The sequence below is a fragment of the Microcaecilia unicolor genome, chromosome 2 (assembly GCF_901765095.1).
Source record: "Microcaecilia unicolor chromosome 2, aMicUni1.1, whole genome shotgun sequence".
Lineage (NCBI taxonomy): Eukaryota > Metazoa > Chordata > Amphibia > Gymnophiona > Siphonopidae > Microcaecilia > Microcaecilia unicolor.
In genome coordinates, this window is record NC_044032.1 from 327,416,419 (window position 1) to 327,438,168 (window position 21,750).

At 46.1% G+C, this 21,750-nt stretch overlaps 1 protein-coding gene across 1 annotated transcript in view; it reads right to left on the reverse strand.

The window, feature by feature from the left end:
• Positions 1-21,750, reverse strand: part of DNAH6 (dynein axonemal heavy chain 6) — a 2,906,060-nt gene that overhangs the window by 2,289,308 nt on the left and 595,002 nt on the right. Inside the window, exon 22 of the mRNA XM_030192089.1 lies at positions 7,726-7,818. Within this exon, the coding sequence (XP_030047949.1) occupies positions 7,726-7,818 (93 nt within the window). The remainder of the gene's footprint in view (positions 1-7,725; positions 7,819-21,750) is intronic.

Genomic DNA, 21,750 nt, shown 5'->3' on the forward strand with positions numbered 1-21,750 from the left:
TAATCTCCCTAAGGCAAGGTTGTTGGTAAATGGAAAACTTACGGATAGTTTCCCATTACAGAGAGGCACGAGACAGGGGTGTCCCCTTTCACCGCTACTTTTCTTGTTGGCGATTGAACCATTGGTCATAAAGGTTCGTAGCAGTGGGCACCTTCAGGGGATACGGGTGGGAACTAGGGAACTTCGATTGAACCTCTTTGCAGATGACATATTATTATATGTGAAAAATGTTCAGGAAGATTTACCCCGGGCTTTAGCTTTGATAGGGGATTTTGGAGACCTCTCAGGCCTGAGAGTTAACTGTAGTAAATCGGAATTGCTGCCATTATCAGGAGCAATAGGGGATCCTGGTTTGGGAGGGTTGCCTATTAAACCAGTTAAGGGAGCGATGAGATATTTGGGGATTTTCCTCAGCACAAATAATTTAATCTTTTATAAGAGAAATGTGATTGACCAGCTGGAGAAAATTAGACAATTATGTGACAAATGGAAGGAACTCCCGCTCTCCCTGATGGGAAGAATTGCCTTAGTAAAGATGATTTTATTGCCTAAGATCCTATATCCACTGTATGCAGCTCCCATATGGGCCTTAAGAAGGGAAGAACGGTTTTTCCGTTCTACCATAAGAGCCTTTATATGGAGGGGGAAAGGTGCACGGATAGGGCATTCCAAGCTTACGCTTAAAAAGGAACAGGGAGGTCTAGACCTCCCTGACCTTCGGTTGTATAACATGGCAGCGCTGATGCGCTTTATTTTTGAGGGAATAGTGGGAACATACCGCTTTCTACCTAGAGGGGGGTTAGATGAGTGGAGTTGCCCATGGTCTTTTATCAACTTACTCCACGTGGGGTCTAGCAACAATCCGCGCCTTAAAGGCAAATTGGGGCTCCTGAAGCCATTGCGGAGGGCCTGGATGTGGTGGCGGGAGCATCAGCAGCGATCGCCAGAAGCATATCCTTTTCTAGGTTTGGTAGGCAATGAGGCATTTCAGCCAGGCATGGGATTATCTGTATTTACCAAGTGGAGAGAGAAGGGCTGTAGGAATATGGGACACTTATTAGTACAAGGGACAGACTCCTTTAACACTTTTGATCAGTTAAAAAGGAAATGGGATTTTACAAATCATAATATGCTGCAGTACCTTCAGGTTAGACACTATTGGTCAGCGCTGTGGGCAGAATTTGGGAACTCGTGGACATGGGGTCCAATGGATCGGATCCTTCTTGGCATCCCTAATAAGCTTAACAGTTTATCAACTTGGTATAAGATCTTACATATGGCCATGTCCAGGGTAGATATGGATAGGTTAGCAACTCAGTGGAATGGGGAGATAGGCACGCATTATACTGGTCAAAGTTTAGGGACTTTATTCTCAACACTATATGAAATGGTTAAGGCAGCTGACCTGCAAGAGACATAATATAAGATATTACACAGAGCTTACATTTCTAAAGCAAAAGGGGTAGCAATGGGACTTTGGTGGGACGACCGGTGCGGTAAATGTGGGAGGGGGGGGGACCCTCCTTCACTCCTTTCTGGAGTGCCCGGCTCTGACACTGTAGAATGAAGCCTTTCACATACTTAACACGCTCACACAAAGGACACTAACATGGGATTATGCAACTTTGCTATTCGGGGATCAAGCTCTTCTAGAGGAACAGGGTTTGACACAACCATATAGGAGAATAGTGTATGTTATACTGTTACTGGTCAAAAAATCTATTCTACACTTCTGGACAACCAAAGAGAACATCCCAGGAGAGGCATGGTGCATAAGGATGAGGGAGGTAGGCAAACACGAGAGTCAGCTCTATTTCAAATCCACTAGTTCAAGTAACCGACAATATGCCACGTTGTGGGCAAGTTGCTTGAATTTGCTTCCATGAGAGGGTTGGGGGGATAAAGGGGAGAGGGAATTGAGATGACTGCTGGGATGTATGGAAGAGAATGGGGTCTGAATATTGAGAATTGGGAATGGAGAGAGTGAAGGTATGGTTGGCTGGGGATATGGGTTTAAAATAAAATTCGGTGTGGAGTGTATACACAATAGGAGTTCATTTTTAGAAATATGGAGTTGAACTGGGTCTCGTTGGACCCTGATTGTATTGTCTCTGTTATTTATTATTTATTTATTTATTTACGGTTCATTTCTACCCCACATTTTCCCACAAATGCAGACACAATGTGGCTTCCATGAATTACAAAAGTTAAGAGATACAGCACATGAATTTAGCAGTAGAATAAGGATAAAATGTTAACAGCAATTAGGATGACTAAACAGCAGAGTCACTAATGGAATACATTTGTTCAAAAAGGTATGTTTTCAGCAGCTTCTTGAAAAGAGGGTGGTCAGCTTGCGACTTTAGGTACAGGGGAAGAGTGTTCCAGGTCTTCAGGCTGGAGTAGTGGAAAGTGGAAGCAAAAAGAAGCTTGTATTTAACACCCCAGCAAGATGGATAATGGAGTTGTAAAAAGGTGCGTGCTGTAGTGATGGCATTTCTAGGTGGGAGATCTATTAGAGGAATCATATATTCCGGAGCTAAGCCATAGATTATTTTATGTGTCAAAGTACAGATCTTGAATGCAATTCGTTCTCTCACAGGTAGCCAGTGTAGGTTGAAACGTAGGGGCTGCGCAGAAACCCAGCGCGGCTTGCCCAAGATGAGTCTTGCAGCAGTATTCTGGGCAGTCTGGAATTTCCTCAGTAGATGCTCCTGGCAGCCTGCATAAATCCCACTGCAGTAGTCCAGGTGAGACAGAACTAGCCAGTGAACGAGAGTGCGGAAGAGCTCTCTGGTGAGACAAAACCTAACACGCCACAGCCTCCACATAGCATAGAACATCCGATTGGTGACCACTCGCACTTGCGGATCCAGGTGCAAGTGAGGGTCCAGCTCAACACCCAGAAGTTTAAGGCTCTGTGAAATAGGGAGGGTCTGGTCTTTAATGACAAGGGAGTTGGTGGAAAATCTGGCATGGACGGACGAAAGCACAAGACACTGAGTTTTGTCTTTGTTGATCTTAAACCGGATTACCTCGGCCCAACGTTCCAAGACAGAAAAACTCACTTCGATCAGATCTGTGATTTCATCTAATGAGGTATGGAAGGGGATGGAGATGGTTATGTCATCTGCGTAGATAAATGGTTTCAGGCCTAGGTTTGCTAGTGCGGTGGCAAGGGGAAACAGCATGATATTGAATAGCGTTCGAGAAAGGGGCGAACCTTGGGGAACCCCACAAGAAGCTTTCCAAGGTGCAGAATGATCTGGAGTGCCTTTGACTTGGTAAGTTCTTGTTGACAGAAAACCCTTAAACCAGTGTAACAGGCACCCTCCGATGCCTAGTGTGTCTAGTAGATGTAGTAAGATGGCGTGGTCCACCATATCAAACGCGCTGGACATGTCAAACTGCAACAGTAAAATTTTCATACCAACAGAAATGTCCCGTTTAAAATCCGACAGGGCTGTGACCAGAACCGTTTCAGTGCTAAACTGAGCACGGAAACCAGACTGAGAGTAGTGCAGAATGTCAAAGGTTTCAAGGAATTCATTTAACTGAGTATTCACCAAGATGTCCATAACTTTGACAATCAGCGGTATGGACGCCACTGGCCGATAATTTGATATGACGTTGGCTCTTATCTTTGGATTCTTTGGGATGGGTGTGAGAAGAATACTGCCTTGCTCAGGGGGGAAGATGCCATGGTTCAACATGTAATTAAGATAGGAAGTCAGGTCGACGGTGAAGCGCTTCGGGGCTGCATGGATGAGAGGGGAGGACAGGGGACAGAGGAGAATCGCTGGACATGGGAGGGGAGGGCAGGGGAGAGAGGAGACATGCTGGACATGAGGGGAGGAAAGACAGGAAGGAGATGCACATGGGTGGGAGGGGTGGGAGAAATGGAAGGGGCATGAAAGAGAGGAGAAATGCTGGAAATGAATGGAGAGGAGAGCAGGAGATAGAGGAGAATTGCTGGACATGGATGGATGGAGGGGTTTGGGGGGAGATGGAAGAGAGAATTATTGCTTTTTATGAGTACAAGGGAGGGAAGAGAGGAGAAATGCTGGACATGGATGGAGGGGGGAGAGAGGAGAAGTGCTGGACATGGATGGAGGGTAGGCAAGAAAAAAGAAGAAGATGCACATGGATGGAGATGAGGGAAAGGGAAGAGAGGAGAAAAACTGCATATGGATGGAGATGAGGGAAAGGAAAGAGAGGAGAAAAACTGCACATGGATGGAGAAAATAGGCAAATGCTGGATCCACGTTATACCTCCTCCAGTCAATTCCACGGAGGAGGACACATCTTTTACTTATGGATGTAGGGCAAGAAATGAAGAAGAAAGGAGGAAAGTAAAGAAATAAATGGAAAGGAAGCCCTGGAAACGGAGTTAAGAGAACAGATAGAGAGCAGCAGAATCAGACACTGGGACCAATATGGATAGAAAAACAAAGTCACCAGACAACAAAGGTAGAAAAAATCATTTTATTTTCATTTTAGTGTTTGGAATATGTCCACTTTGAGAATTTACATCGGCTGTCTTATTTTGCACTGGGTATACTGGAGCTGTAACAGCTTACAGAAATGATTTCTAATGAAAAAAATCACGTTATTTTTTTCTCCTGTACTAGTATATTATTTTCAATGATGTCTGTTTATATGCACCATGGCTGGAATCAGGGGTGTGGCTAATGTGGGTGTGGCTATCATAGGGGTGGAGCCATATGTGATGACCCCGCCCATAATGAGTACCGGCACCTTTTTTTCTACAAAAAAAGCACTGCCGAAACTAAAATGTACTAAAATTAGTCCAATAAAAAGATTGCCTTATTTACATGTTCTATTTATAAACATTTATTAACACAGCTACAATACTACTTTATCCTAAAGCAAAAAAATAAAAATATATATTTTATTTACAGTTTGTTGTCTCTGGTTTCTGCTTTCCTCATCTTCTTTTCACTGTCTTCCTTCCATCCAGCATCTGTCTTCGCTCTCTCTCTGCCATCCAGTGTCTGCCCTCTCTGCTATCCCCTCCATCCAATGTCTGCCCTCTCTCCCTGCCCATTCCATCCACTGTCTGCCCTTTCTCTCTGCCCCTTCAATCTACCATTTGTCCTTCCTCTCCCATCCATCAGGGGTCTGCCCTCCCTCTTGTTCCCCCTTCCATCCAGGCTCTGCCCTCCCTCTCGCCTCCCCCTTCCATCCAGGGCTGCCCTCCCTCTCTCTCTGCCCCCTCTTTTCGGCCCTCAGTTCTAGCTCCATTATCCCACCTGCCCCTAGTTCCAGCCCCAACACATCTCCCACCTGACCCGCTTTTCAGCCCTCAGTTTCAGCCCCACTATCCCATCAGTCCCCAGTTTCAGCCCCATCCCTTTTCTCCCACCAGTCCCGAGCTTCAGCCCCAGCCACTTCTCCCTGTCCCCTTTTCATCCCCCAGTTCCCCCAGTATCAGTCCCTGCCCCCATAGGTGGTCGGTGGCCCAACTGTTTGGGGAGGCTAAAGGGGGCGGGGTTAGGGGTGGGGCTTAAATCCATAATTGTCTGATAACAGAAAAAAAAAATAAAAGTCACAATACCTTTTATTACATTTAGATATTAGATATGTATCATATGTCAAAGAATAAAGTGGTTGCTCAAAGCATATACTAACCACAATCGCTCAACTGTAAAACACTATGCACAACTTTGTGCAAAAACACGCTCAGAACCTTACTGTACCATAAATATTACACTGGGCAGAACCAGTAATACACCAATATACCACCCACACGGAAAATGCAGACCGTCAACAATATGAAACAAGGGATCATAATATCACAATTCTCATGTAGAGCCACAAAACACCCTAATTCATGTTTAATGTGGGATAAAATGCCATAAATAAGTAAATAAATTTAAACTTTTAATGTTGAGCACCTAAGTCTCAAAGTGAACATATTCCAAACACTGCCCTCCCCTCCATCCACCCATGTCCAGCAACCCTCCTCTCCCCCTGCCTTCCCCTCCATCCACCTATGTCCAGCAACCTTCCTCTCCCCTCCCCTCCATCCACCCTTGTCCAGCCAGCAACTCTCCTCTCCCCTGTCCTTCCCTCCATTCAACCATGTCGAGCCAATAACTCTTCTCTCCCCTGCCCTCCCCTCCATCCTCCCATGTCCAGCAACCCTCCTCTCCCCCCTGCCCTCCCCTCCATCCAGCAATGTTAACTTCCAGCCCCCTCCCCCAATTCCCGATCCCCCGCTCGTCCATCCCGTCTGCCCTCAGCTCCCCCCTAGCCCTCGTTTGCTTCCTGCCGCTGCCCTACCTTTAAATATTGTATTTTTCATCCAGTCACGGCGCCATTATTAAAAGCAGAAGCAGGCTTGGCTCCAGCCTTCCCTCGCATGGCTCTGCCTTCGCGCAAACAGGAAATACGTCAGAAGAGGGCGGAGCCATGCGAGGGAAGGCTGGAGCCGAGCTTGCTTCTGCTTTTAATAATGGCGCCATGACTGGAAGAAAAATGCAATATTTAAAGGTAGGGCAGCGGCAGGAAGCAAACGAGGGCTGGGGGGAGCTGAGGGCAGACGGGATGGACGACCTGGGGAGCGGGGAAGCCTGCAGCTCGTCGCGGGGTGGGGGCAGCAGGCAAAGAAGGTCACAGTTGGGCTAAGCCTCTTATACGGGGCGCCTATGCATGCCCCTTTTCAGCCCTCAGTTCCAGTACTGGCACCCTTATCCCACCTACCCTCCTTTTCAACCCCCAGTTCCAGCCCCCTTCATCCACATGCTTTGCATTAGCCCCCCCCCCCTTTTCAGCCCCAGAATCATTCTCCCACCTGTCCCAGGCATAGCCCCATTCTCCCACCTGCCCCCTTCTCAGACCCCAGTTCCAGTCCCCTTCTCCCATCCCCCCTCCCTGACCCAGTCCACTTCTCCCATCTGAGCCCCCCTCCTCCCATCTGAGCCCTCCTCCCCGACCCAGTTTCCACCTGCCTACCAGCTCCGTCACCAGACAACCCTCTTCTCCTGCCACCTGGCACCTGACCCAGCCTTTAAAAAAAAAATCTCTGAAGTGGTGGCGCCTCGCGTCTGCTCTGCGTGTAAAGGAAGAAAAATCGCCTCGTTGGCCGGCCTTTCCTCACTGTGTCCCGCCCTCTGATGTAACTTCCTATTTCCGCGAGGGCGGGACACAGTGAGGGAAGGCCGGCCGACAAGGCGATTTATCTTCCTTTAAACGCAGAGCAGACGTGAGGCGCAGTGCCGCCGCTTCAGAGATTTTTTTTAAAGGCTGAGTCAGGTGCCGGGTGGCAGGAGAATTGGGTCGTCTGGCGATACGGAGCTGGTAGGCAGGTGGGGACTGGGGCACCAGCGTAGCACCCACCCACCCGCTGGCACCTGGGGCGGACCGCCCCCACCGCCCCTGGTACGCCACTGAACCTACAGTTATGCAGGCACTGGCCATATTTAGTGCCGGTGCTCACAGAGCTAAGCAGGCAGATAGGACAATGTAAAAGACAGTTCTATCTTTGCCTGCTTAGCAATGCAGATGCCAGCACTGAATATTAGCCAGCACCCATAAAACATCTGGGTTGGTGGCTGACCTAGACATTCAATGCCAGTGCCCAGATATGGTCCCAGCACTATGAGATTAGATTCAGCTCACAGTGGTCAATGGCTTTGAAACCACTGACCGCCCATAGGCAGGATGGTCCTTGTATATTGGGAAATACATACAGCTTCTTACCTGAATATCATCTGTTCCACCAAGGATAAAAACATCTTTAGAATCTCGATGAGGAACAGTAATGAATTCAGTAGTCTTCCAGGAATCCTCCACCTGGAAATACAAATTCAGACTTGTTACCATACCTCTACTTAGAAAGTTAGTAAAAAGTAAATAAATAGCAAAATATTTAGGATATCAGGTTGCATGTGTGCTTACCTTATTAATTTGAAAACACAGAGTCAATATTCAGCAGCACAACCACCATATTACTTCTAAACGTATAAATGGCCATTTAAACTTTTATGTACAGTATTTTCAGTGGCAGAAATCTGAACAAACTAAATTTGAAAATACATGTATAAATTTAATTGGTCATTTTTACATATTCCGATATCCCTTGCCAGTTTCACATGGGGAGGGGGACACCAACCACTGAGGGGTTAAGGGGCAACCTCCACTAATCCTTCTTCAGTACTGCTCAATACAAGCACTTTTCTGAAACCTAGATGTCCCAGGTCCCAACGTCCATCATTTTGGACATAGGCATGCATTCCTCTTCTCAAATGAGAAGCATACATTTATTTTTAAGCTGCTCTAGTCCTGCCCAAATCATGTCCCCTTGCCCTAAGCACATTTTTCAATTTCAGCTTTGTAAAATAAGGATTTAGACATTTATTAACATCTAAACGCTGATGTATGTATGTCTAAAATGTGACTGGCACTTCTAAAATAAGGACCATAAAGGTTTTTCAACATATAAAGCCCTATTTTAATGCAGAAAAGGCCCTTTATCCTTTTATAAAATTGCACAAAATGCACACATGTACATCTATATCTATGTGTGCCAACAAGTTGACATATACTTATATGCGTACCACAGTTCTAGGTGAGCTCCCACCTGGATAATTCCCACTGGACAGTTCCCACCCACCAGTTACCCTCTGGATAACTGCCATCTAGGTCAGTTTCCCCCTAACAAAGTCCCACCTCTCCAGCAAGCATAATCCCTTCCATTACATTGATATTAACAATATTTACATCTTTGCTGTGTAAATCTAAGGAAAAAAGAATGTTACATATTTAACTATTTAAACATTATGAATATTCAATTATAAATAAATATCAACTTATAAATCAACTCTTATTCCAAGAATTTAATATATATACTAAAAAGCAAGATTACGAGCTATATCTTGGCAACTTTAGGGCTTCTTTTACCAAACCAATTCCCAGCACGGCACCCTAGGGGGCACTGCAGTGGACTTCATAAATTGCTCCCAGATACATAGCTCCCTTACCTTGTGTGCTGAGCCCCCCAACCCCCCCCAAAAAAACCTCACTGTCCCCAACTGTACACCACTACCATAGCCCTTATGGGTGAAGGGGGGCACCTAGATGTGGGTACAGTGGGTTTGTAGTGGGTTTTGGAGGGCTCGCTGTTTCCTCCACAAATGAAACAGTTATGGGGGGTATGGGCCTGGGTCCACCTGTTTGAAGTGCACTGCAGTACCCACTAAAACTGTTCCAGGGACCTGCATGCGCTGTCATGGACCTGAGTATGACATCTGAGGCTGGCACAACATATTTTTAATCCTATCCACAAGGGGACTAACTCTTATAAACAGAGTGCTGTTCTTACATAACCCACAAATTTGCACTCTGAAAAAATTTACAACTATATCATTGATTTATTCATACACAAACATGTATCAATGCATGTACAATACAAACATTTAATATTACAGACATCTCCCCTCTCCCGGTTTACATTCACACCAGCATGCTCACGCATTCACCCTTCAATTACATCAATAAACCCCTTTACATACATAATATCTTAACAAGCACAAGTTTCAGCCTATTTCACTCCGTAGAATTAAGCAACAGTCCTCTTTTGGTGTCAGTCCGACATATGATGATATATTGTCAGCAACAAACCACGCTGAAACCTGTACATGAACTGAAAACTCACAATCGGCTTATACCAATATACAACTGTCTGCCTCTATATCTCAACTAAAACAAACATAAAAAAAAAAAAAAAAAAACGTTGTTCCTTCACTGCTGAGGGTCTTTCCTCTCTAAGCCTCTTTTATCTACTCTATACTTGCTAGGTTTAATATGGGGGCTGGTTGTTTCTTTTTAAACTGTGTGCTGGGAAATTGCTTTACTTGTGCTGCAGTTGCTTTGAAGGTGCTGTGTTGTGTTTCTCTACGGAGTGAGTGAAGTAATCCCATTAACTTGCAGTAGCAGATAGTGACATGAGAGGAGGAGGGGCGAATTTAGCTACAGCATAGTAGTTTTGTTTAGAAAAGGGGCGGGGAAAAACAGAACTTACTTGCCTTGGATTTGTGTGGGGGAGCTTTAGGTCTGGTTTATTTGGTGGCTAAGGCTGCCTGTGGTTTAAAATGTTTCTTTCTCTTCAAAGCTTTTTCTTATAACTGTCTGCCTCTATATCTCAACTAAAACAAATACAAAGAAAAATAAAAAACGTTGTTCCTTCACTGCTGAGGGCCTTTCCTCTCTAGTCCTCTCTAAGCCTCTTTTATCTACTCTACTAGCCGTTAAGCCCGTAAAAACGGGCGGGTATTGGAATGTTTTTTTTCCCCAAGGCCCCCCTCCCGTTGCAGCTGCAAAGCCCCTGCCATCCTCCTTCCCTGCCAGCTCCAAGGCCCCCTCTGTCCCTCCCTCCCAGCTCCAAGGCTCCAGTCCTCCCCCCTTCCCAGCTGCAAGGCCCCCTGCCCTCCCTCCCTCCCAGTTCCAAGGCCCTCCCCCCCAGCTCCCAAGGCCCCCTTCCCTCCCTCCCAGTTCCAAGGCCCCCTGCTCTCCCTCACAACTGTAAGGGGCCCCATTCCCTCACAACTGTAAGGGCCCCCCTGCCCTCCCTCCCAGCTCCAAGGCTCCAGTCCTCCCCCCTTCCCAGCTGCAAGGCCCCCTGCCTGCCCGCCCTCCCTCCCAGTTCCAAGGCCCCAGGCCCTCCCCCCAGCTCCCAAGGCCCCCTGCCCTCCCTCCCTCCCAGTTCCAAGGCCCCAGGCCCCCCCCCCCAGCTCCCAAGGCCCCCTGCCCTCCCGCCCTCCCAGTTCCAAGGCCCCCTGCTCTCCCTCACAACTGTAACAGCCCCCCTGCCCTCCAGCTCCAAGGCTCCAGTCCTCCCCCCTTCTCAGCTGCAAGGCCCCCCGCCCTCCCTCCCTCCCAGTTCCAAGGCCCCAGGCCCCCCCAGCTCCCTCCCTCCCAGTTCCAAGGCCCCCTGCTCTCCCTCACAACTGTAAGGGCCCCCCTGCCCTCCCTCCCAGCTCCAAGGCTCCAGTCCTCCCCCCTTCCCAGCTGCAAGTCCCCCCGCCCTCCCTCCCACCCAGTTCCAAGGCCCCAGGCCCCCCCCAGCTCCCAAGGCCCCCCCAGCTCCCAAGGCCCCCTTCCCCCCCCCCCCCTTCCAAGGCCCCAGGCCCCCCCAGCTCCCCAGGCCCCCTTCCTTCCCTCCCTCCCTCCCAGCTCCAAGGCCCCCCTCCTTCTGAGACGTCCCATGTCCCCCCCCCCCCCCAAGGTAGCCGCTACCGCCCCCCCCACGCCGGAGTCGCCACCACCCCCCCCCTTCACCCGGCCCGGGCCCTCTCTTCGTTATTCAACTTACAGCAGCGCCGAAACAGCAGCAAGCAGTAGCTCCCGTTGGCCTTCCTTCACTGCCTGTGTCTCGCCCTCGTGTGACGTCACGTCGGCGAGGGCGGGGCACAGGCAGGGAAGGAAGGCCGACGGGAGCTGAAGCTGAGCTGCTTGCTGCTGTTTCGGCGCTGCTGTAAGTTCAATAACGAAGAGAGGGCCCGGGCCGGGTGAAGGGGGGGTGGTGGCGACTCCGGGGGTGGGGGGGCGGTAGCGGCTACCTTGGGGGGGGGGGGGGAGCGGTAGCGACGTCAGCGGTTCCCTCCCTCCCCTTCAGCGCAGTTTCCCTCTCTGTCCCGCCCCCCTTCCCCGTCATCACGTCTTGACGCGGGGGCGGGACAGAGAGGGAAGTCTCTACTGCGCATTTGCAGGTGAGTCGGTCACTTGCCATTTATAGGTTTGATACTTGCTAGGTTTAATTTGGGGGCTGGTTCTTTTAAAAGTGTGTGCTGGGAAATTGCTTTACTTGTACTGGAGTTGCTTTGAAGGTGCTATGCTTCTCTACCGAGTGAAGTAATCCCATTAACTTGCAGTAACAGATAGAGTCTGACAGGCAGTGTAGGATCTAGTTTAGTCTTCCTCCCCACCCCCCCCCCCCCCCAACACTACATTTATAGCAAGCAGTGTAATTAGGTAAATAAGCTAGGAGTGCTCTTATAGAACTATATGTCATGACTCTTGGAGCTTGGTAACTAGAAGCCCCAATATCATGGAGTATAACCCTGGCACACTAATCACCTGAAGTCTCTATTATTTTTATGAAGTCTCTTTTATTGAATAAATCACAGATAATTTACTCACAGAGATGCTGTTTCAGAATGCAGAGACTTCTTAATCTGAAGGCTGTGGGAGGTGGAGATCTGAGGAGAGGTAGTTGTATTGCAGGGGGGGAGAAAGATAGTTGAACAGGTAGAAATAGTCCAAAGCTGGGTGACTGAAATGTGCAATATCTCATTTGGGAGGAGATATCTTCAGGGTAAAAATCCAGGTTCGTTACAGGGAGTTTCAGCCGGACAGAGCTCTCTGGCATAGGATGATGCATGCTCCATGTCTCTGGCTAGAAGGTATTAGAAAGCCTCATGGCTGAAAGGACAAAGAGGTGTTGGGGCTTTACACCGACTTCCGCAAATTACTGAAGACTTATCTCTTCGAGAAAATCTACGGCAAGGATCAAAACACATGAAACCCATACAATTTAATAGATAAGCACCTACACACTCTCTCTTGAAGTCTCCTCTCCCGCACTCCCACCAATCCTAAAACCCCACCCACAGATAAAATTATTAGACCTTCATGTCCCCCGATACTGTTTTGTCCCCCTTTCAACTCGCCATTGTTATATTCCGCTGTTCTATTCCCGAATGATATCCCGAATTTACTCTGTCTTTTACAATTCTTCCTAATTTAACCTATAAGCGCACTGCAACCAACTGTACTCCCACATACTCCGCTGTTCCATCCCCAAATGATACCCTGTATTTACTTTGTTTTCGATAACTCTTCACAATGTAACTCAGAATTGTACTGCAACCAATTGCACTTCCATCATTCACAATGTATTGTAAGCCACACTGAGCCCGCAAATAGGTGGGAAAATGTGGGATACAAATGCAAATAAATAAAATAAAAATAAAATAAATACACAGGCTCAGGGAGGAGCAGATAGAGCAGATAGAGGCCAATGGGAACAGAGCCTGCCATCGGGTAGCAAGGGGTGGTCCTAGAGATAGGAGGGAAAGGTCATACCTGGCTGACCTCTCAGGACAGAGATAGTAAGACTGAACAGGAAGTGATAGCAGCAAGACAAAAGAGCCAAGATCAGCAGAGAGAGAAAGGAGGTGTGGGCAGCCTCACAACCAGTGGTAACAATTCTTGCACAACCAAGCAAGTGTGATTGCACTGCCTGTGAACTACATTACCCACAGTGCCTTGCTCATGTATCTTTGCAATGAGAGACTGCAGCAGCGAAAGTCCTTAGAAATGAGAATAACAGTAAAGGCATTATACACATTTTAGGATCACGTTATAAACTAGTGCGAGGCTGTCAGAGGACAGAACACTATATACATTCATTACCATTTAAGTAGTTATCATTACAAGGATCATACAATATATAAACTAAAATCACTTTATATCAGACTGAAATTCTTAATACTGTAGCAACTCTTAAATTGAGAAACTTGAAAACACTAAGATGGAGTCAATAGTCCAGCAGCGAGAGGGGTGCTACCCAGTCTTTTGCACTGAGTACAATATGTATGATTATCTCCCAGTTAGTGAGATGTCATATGTGTGTGCCCGATGCAAAGAGCTCCTAGACTTCAGAGAGCATGTTTGTTCTTTCGAGGCTGGAGTAGCAGATTTGGTAGAGATGAGGGAGATAGAGAAATACATAGAGGAGACCTACATGGATGTTGTAGAGAGGACCCACCTCCAGTCAGGTAGCATCTGTGTTACCTTGGAGGAAGAAGGGAGGTCTCCCAGAAGGTGAAGTAGGAAGTACTCCTGTAGCCAGGACATACCCACCAGAAGATGTACTATCCTCTCACACCGAGGATAAATCTCCAATGGCTGACCAGGAGGAAAAGGTTAGAACAGCTGTCATACTTGGCGATTCAATCATTAGGAATGTAGACAGCTGGGTGGCTGGTGGACGGGAGGATCGCCTGGTGACTTGCCTGACTGGTGCGAAGGTGGCGGACCTCATGCGGCACCTAGATAGGATTTTAGATAGTGCTGGGGAGGAGCTGGCTGTCTTGGTACATGTGGGTACCAATGACGTAGGAAAATGTGGGAGAGAGGTTCTGGAAGCCAAATTTAGGCTTTTAGGAAGAAAGCTCAAATCCAGATCCTCTAGGGTGGCATTTTCTGAAATACTACCCGTTCCACGCGCAGGGCCCAAGAAGCAGGCAGAGCTCCAGAGTCTCAATGCGTGGATGAGACGATGGTGCAGGGAGGAGGGTTTTAGATTTGTTAGGAGCTGGGCAACATTCTGGGGAAGGGGGAGCCTATTGCGTAATGATGGACTCCATCTTAACCAGGGTGGGACCAGGCTGCTGGTGTCAGTATTCAAAAAAGAGATAGAGCAGCTTTTAAACTAGATATGGGGGAAAGGCCGACAGTCGCACAACAGCGCATGGTTCGGGATAAGGTATCTTGCAAGGATACCTCACAAACAGGGAAGATAGGGTTTCTGGATAGTGAGGTTGCACAAGAGACCGTGGTAGGCCAGGTGCCTTTAAATACAACTAAAGATCAGACAAAAGATGGGAAATCAATAGTGCCAAGCACTAAACATCATGCAAATAGGAACAACAAACATAGTCTGAAATGTCTACATGCAAATGCTAGGAGTCTAAGAAATAAGATGGGAGAGTTGGAATATATTGCACTAAATGAAAAATTGGATATAATAGGCATTACTGAGACCTGGTGGAAGGAGGATAACCAGTGGGACACTGTCATATGGGGTACAAAGTATATTGTAGTGATAGGGTGGACCGGACTGGTGGAGGGGTAGCATTGTATATTAACGAGAGCCTTGACTCAGATAGATTACAAATTCAGCAGGACACAAATCACACCTTTGGATCTGTATAAAAATGCCACAGCTATGAGCCTTGGTCCCCTGCCTAGACTTTGGTTCACGCTCTAAAATGAGGGAAAATCTTACAGGCCTGTGTGGCTCTTGCTTGAACTCCCAGTGTTGGAGCACTGCAGAGAACAACAGGAAACACAAGGGTGGGGGTCCAAAGGACAGAGTGACATTGTGGTCAGCCATGGTGTGAGAAAGGAAAGGTATAGCTGGATGCAGTGTCTTGCTTAAGATTTGTGGTCAACCGAGCTAAAGACAAAACCATGTTAGCAAGATAAAAGCTACTCATTGGTATGAGCCAATCAGTGGTAACCATGACATTAGCATAGATCCAATCAGGTATATCTACTGTCATATTATCCATATCCTGAGGGCACCTATAAAAATCAGGGTATTTCCTGGTTTAAGCTAGAGAGAAGGGTTGCCACTCTCTCTCTCCAAGGGAAACCAATGTGACCAGCAGAATTGACAAATTACCTAATTGCTTTCCCTTGTAAAACCTTTAATTGGTAAAAGAAATTATAAAAAAATAGGAACTAATTAACACCTGTTTGCAGCTGGATTATTATATTCCTATAATTAATTGATTGTATGTGCCTGTTGTCAATCACTGATTTGACTTGTATCTTGGCAAATAAACTCCTCATCCCAAATGATGTTCTGTGGACTTCACTTAATGATCAAAGGCTGTAAGTATAAATGCTTTTGCTGTATCAGGCTATCTTTTGCTGCATTGTATAACTTGTAATCTAAATCCAGTTTGTCATAAGGCTGGTATCTTTTCCTTAGACCTAACGTCTCTCTTAGTGGCAATTCCTTTTAGAACTTCACAACTTCTTGATTACCCCAGTACTAGTGCTATTTAGAGATGGAGTCAGATTTGAGGTCTCTGATCCCCATATTAAAACAAATCATTGTGGCTTGAAATTCCATGTAGAAAAGGGAAAAGGACGGTGATAGGAGTGTACTACCGTCTGCCTTGCCAGGATGAGCAGGAGGATGCAGAAATGATAAAAGGAATAAGAGAGACAAACAAAATGAGCAATGCGATAATAATGGGTGACTTCAATTACCCAAATATAGACTGGGCAAATGTGACATCGGGACATGCTACAGAGGTACAATTCCTTGATGAAATCAAGGACAGCTTTATGGAGCAGCTGGTGCAGGAGCCGACGAGAGAAGGAAAAATTCTAGACTTGGTCCTCAGTGGAGCACATGATCTGGTGGGGAACGTTATGGTACTGGGGCCGCTTGATAACAGTGATCATAATATGATCAGTTTTGATATCAACCTTGAAGTAACTATACATAGGAAGTCAAACATGCTAGCGTTTAACTTTAAAAAAGGAGACTATGATAAAATGAGAAGAACGGTTAAGAAAAAACTTAGAGGGGCAACTGAGAGGGTAAAAACTGTACAACAGGCGTGGATGCTATTCAAAAATACCATCCTGGAGGCCCAGGCCAAACATATTACACGAATTAGAAAAGAAAGACTGAAGTCCAAAAGACAGCTGGCGTGGTTAAAAAGTGAGGTGAAGGAAGCTATTAGGGCTAAAAGAAACGCCTTCAGAAAATGGAAGAAGGAACCGTCTGAAAATAACAAGAAGCAGCATAAGGAGTGTCAAAGCAAATGCAAGGCGCAAATAAAGAAGGCCAAGAGGGATCACGAAAAAAAGATAGCAGTAGAGGCAAAAAAACATAGTAAAAAATTTTTTCGGTATATTAAAAGCAGGAAGCCGGCAAAAGAATCGGTTGGGCCGCTGGATGACCGAGGGGTAAAAGGAGCGATCAAGGAAGATAAAGACGTAGCAGAGAGATTAAATGAATTCTTTGCTTCGGTCTTCACCGAGGAAGATTTGGGTGGGATACCGGTGTCGGAAATGGTATTTCAAGCGGACGAGTTGGAGAAACTTACTGAATTCACAGTAAACCTGGAGGACGTAATGGGGCAGTTCGGCAAACTGAAGAGTAGCAAATCACCTGGACCGGATGGTATTCATCCTAGAGTACTGATAGAACTGAAAAATGAACTTGCGGAGCTACTGTTAGTGATATGCAATTTATCCTTAAAATCGAGCGTGGTACCGGAAGATTGGAGGGTGGCCAATGTAACGCCCATTTTAAAAAAAGGTTCCAGGGGAGATCCGGGAAATTATAGACCGGTGAGTCTGACGTCGGTGCCGGGGAAAATGGTAGAGGCTATTATTAAAAATAAAATTACAGAGCACATCCGAGGACATGGATTACTGAGACCAAGTCAGCACGGCTTTAGTGTGGGGAAATCTTGCCTGACCAATTTACTTCAATTCTTTGAAGGAGTAAACAAACATGTGGACAAAGGGGAGCCAGTTGATATTGTGTATCTGGATTTTCAAAAGGCGTTTGACAAGGTGCCTCATGAAAGGTTACAGAGGAAATTGGAGGGTCATGGGATAGGAGGAAATGTCCTATTGTGGATTAAAAACTGGTTGAAGGATAGTAAACAGAGAGTGGGGTTAAATGGGCAGTATTCACAATGGAGAAGGGCAGTTAGTGGGGTTCCTCAGGGGTCAGTGCTAGGACTGCTGCTTTTTAATATATTTATAAATGATTTAGAGATGGGAGTAACTAGTGAGGTAATGAAATTTGCTGATGACACAAAGTTATTCAAAGTCGTTAAATCGCGACAGGATTGTGAAAAATTACAAGAGGACCTTACGAGACTGGGAGACTGGGCAGCTAAATGGCAGATGACGTTTAATGTGAGCAAGTGTAAGGTGATGCATGTGGAAAAAAAGAACCCGAATTATAGCTACGTCATGCAAGGTTCCACGTTAGGAGTTACGGACCAAGAAAGGGATCTGGGTGTCGTCGTCGATAATACACTGAAACCTTCTGCTCAGTGTGCTGCTGCGGCTAGGAAAGCAAATAGCATGTTGGGTATTACTAGGAAAGGTATAGAAAACAGGTGTGAGGCTGTTATAATGCCATTGTATCGTTCCATGCTGCGACCGCACCTTGAGTATCGTGTCCAATTCTGGTCGCCGCATCTCAAGAAAGATATAGTGGAATTGGAAAAGGTGCAGCGAAGGGCGACGAAAATAATAGCGGGGATGGGACAACTTCCCTATGGAGAAAGACTAAAGAGGCTAGGGCTTTTCAGCTTGGAGAAGAGACGGCTGAGGGGAGACATGATAGAGGTATATAAAATAATGAGTGGAGTGGAACAGGTGGATGTGAAGCGTCTGTTCACGCTTTCCAAAAATAGTAGGACTAGAAGGCATGCAATGAAACTACAGTGTAGTACATTTAAAACAAATAAGAGAAAATGTTTCTTCACCCAACGCGTAATTAAACTCTGGAATTCGTTTCCGGAGAACGTGGTGAAGGACAGCTTGGCAGAGTTTAAAAAGGGTTCGGACGGTTTCCTAAAGGACAAGTCCATAGACCGCTATTAAATGGACTTGGGAAAAATCCACAATTTCAGGAATAACATGAATAGAATGTTTGTACATTTGGGAAGCTGCCAGGGGCCTTTGACCTGGACTGGCCGCTGTCGGGGACAGGATGCTGGGCTTGATGGGCCATCGGTCTTTCCCAGTATGGCATTACTTATGTACTTATGTACTCCTGGGCTTTGCTCGATCTGTTCCTCAATGCGAGACCGCATTTCGGTGAACTTTCATCAGGAGGAACTCAACCCCGAATCCTACAACATTAACAAATACTCCTCAGCTCCCATAACTCCTTCAAAAAATCTCTTAAATATATTTTCTCACTCATAACAAATTATCTTTTATATTCTGCTGTGGCTGCTCACCTTCGGGACAAACTTCCAAGCGGGGTGACCCTTGCACCACCTCCAAGCGTGATAACCTCTCCATGCAAGTGCGCAAGTTAAATATCCTGCTAGCTCCTCCCATCATAACAGGACCACTCCTACACCCATTCTACTTCAAGATTAAGGCCCCCCGGGGCCACCGTACCCCATGCAAAAATGAATCGTTGTTCCATGTTAAACAGCTGCGTGCTGACGTCCCCTCCTCTGCAAGAAAGGGCAACCTGACTTAACACTACACACTGTAAATCATTCAAAGTATGTCCCTGCTCGCTCCAATGAGCCACCAGAGGTGCCTCCATTTTACCAAGTCTTATATTACTGGTGTGTTCTGCAAGTCTGTTATTTAATTGTCGTTTACTGTGTCCTATGTAATAAAGATGACATGGACAAAATATGCAGTACACCACCCGTTCACTTTTGCACGTGGTATGTTCTTTTTTCATCAATTGGACACTGATACTAACAGAGAGCACTAGCTTTTTATTATACGTATATCACCGTTCAATGTATACGGAGGAATACATGTTGTAGACATTCGTTACAAGTATCATCTATGCTGAGTTAATCTACAAAACCCTCCTCGCAATCATAGTGACCCCTGACGCAGGCGTGTCACGTCGAAACACGGCCCGTGTCGGGTCCTCCTCTAAAGACTGTTTTATAAAAGTTTACAATTAAAGAACTGTGCCTCTCTTTTTAAGGCCCTTTGTGCGGTTTTTTTTTTTTGCTTGGAATTTTGCTTGTACTTCATTCCTTCTGCATCTGTTGCTTTCAAGTAGGCCACTGCAGCTATGGCTTTTACAAAAGCATTTGAGAAAATGCAAATCTCCTTGCAGCAGGCAGTACTGACTGACTTAGGAATGTATGTACATGGAATATGGAGCTGTTCTATGGAATCCTTCCATTTTTCCCATTCTTGTTTCATTTCTTATGGTAGTGGGGCATCCCACCCATCATTCTTGTTTCATTTCTTATAGTAGTAGGGCATCCCACCCATCAATACATAGGGAAAGGTCTCTTAAGAAGGATCTTCCTTGGATGGTGACTGAAGCCGCAAACCCCAGTGGATCATATAGACTGTTGACTGTGGATAAGGCACCTTGATGAGTATATGGCTTCTCTTAGATTGAGACTTGACAATTTGGAGGTGCATCTATTTTTAGGTCCAAAGTCTTTTGCATGATCTTTTTAGGGCAATGCTCTCATAACTTCAGCACTGTTAGAGTAGTTTGGTGAAGTCTTAGTTTAGCCTCCACAAGCATTGCTTGTATTCTCTTTTATTTTTTATTTTTATTACATTTGTACCCCGCGCTTTCCCACTCATAGCAGGTTCAATGCTGCTTACATATTATTTATTTATTTATGGCATTTATATCCCACATTATTCCCACCCACGGGCAGGCTCAATATGGCGTACAATAGTCTATTAAGCAACATTAATACAAAATACAGTAATTAGTGTCAGAGGAGGGAAAGAAGAACAACAGGAGGGAGAGGGAGAGAGGGGAAGGTGACAATTTGTCACTATGGCAGCCGTGGTTCAGAAGGATGTAACACCAGGAGGGCTCACGGCATATGCTCTACCGAAAAGGAAGTTCTTGAGCCGCTTCTTAAAGGTCGGGTGATCAGGGGTGAATTTGACCACTTGGGGCAGTCTGTTCCAGAATTGAGTGCTAAGATAAGAAAAAGAGGAAGCATAGACAGTCTTATATTTTAGGCCACTGAAAGCTGGATAGTGGAGATTGAAATACGAGCGAGTTGACTTGCGGGAGTTCCTGGGCGGCAAGTTAATGAGAGTGACCATTTAAGCAGGCGCATCTCCATAGATGATTTTGTGCACCAATGCGCAGATCTTGAAAACGATACGGTCCTTTACAGGAAGCCAGTGCAACCTCTCACATAGTGGGCTCAAACTTTCAAATCTCGATTTACCGAAGATGAGTCGAGCTGCTGTGTTCTGAGCAGTTTGCAATTTTTTTAGTAGCGTGGATGTGCATCCCCCGTAGACACTGTTGCAGTAATCGAGACAACTTTTAACTAGGGACTGAACTAGGTTGTGAAATACCTCTCTAGGAAAATAAGGCTGGATACGCTTAAGCTTCCAAAAAGAGAAGAACATTTGCTTGACTACAGAGTTCACATGCTGCTCCAATGTCAAAGATCTATCAATTATGACTCCCAAAATTTTTAGGGACTCCGAAATTGGCAGGACGAGCTCAGGAATGATTAGTGTAGGAGGTCTGAGTTTGTTAAAACGAGAGGAGAGGAATGAACAATGTGTTTTCTCGGCGTTGATTTTGAATCGAAATGAGTTGGCCCAGTCAAGCATGGTGTTAAAGCCTTGTCGGATCTTACTAGTTATTTCATTTAGGTCCTTCTCGAAAGGGATGAAGATAGTGATATCGTCAGCATAGATAAATGGGTTTAGTCCCAGTTTGGAAAGAGCCGCTGCCAAGGGAATCAACATCATATTGAAGAGGGTTGGCGATAGTGAGGAACCCTGTGGCACTCTACAGTCTGCTTTCCAATGAGGTGATAAGGTAGAGTTGGCGTGTAAGAAAGCCTCTCAGCCAGGCCAGTACTTTTCCACAGGCACCGAAATAATCTAGGAGCTGCAGCAGGATGCCATGGTGCACCATGTCTAAGGCACTAGACATGTGAAACTGTAAGAGCAAAATACTCTTCCCTACTGCTACAGTGGTGGAAATAAGTATTTGATCCCTTGCTGATTTTGTAAGTTTGCCCACTGACAAAGACATGAGCAGCCCATAATTGAAGGGTAGGTTATTGGTAACAGTGAGAGATAGCACATCACAAATTAAATCCGGAAAATCACATTGTGGAAAGTATATGAATTTATTTGCATTCTGCAGAGGGAAATAAGTATTTAATCCCTCTGGCAAACAAGACCTAATACTTGGTGGCAAAACCCTTGTTGGCAAGCACAGCGGTCAGACGTCTTCTGTAG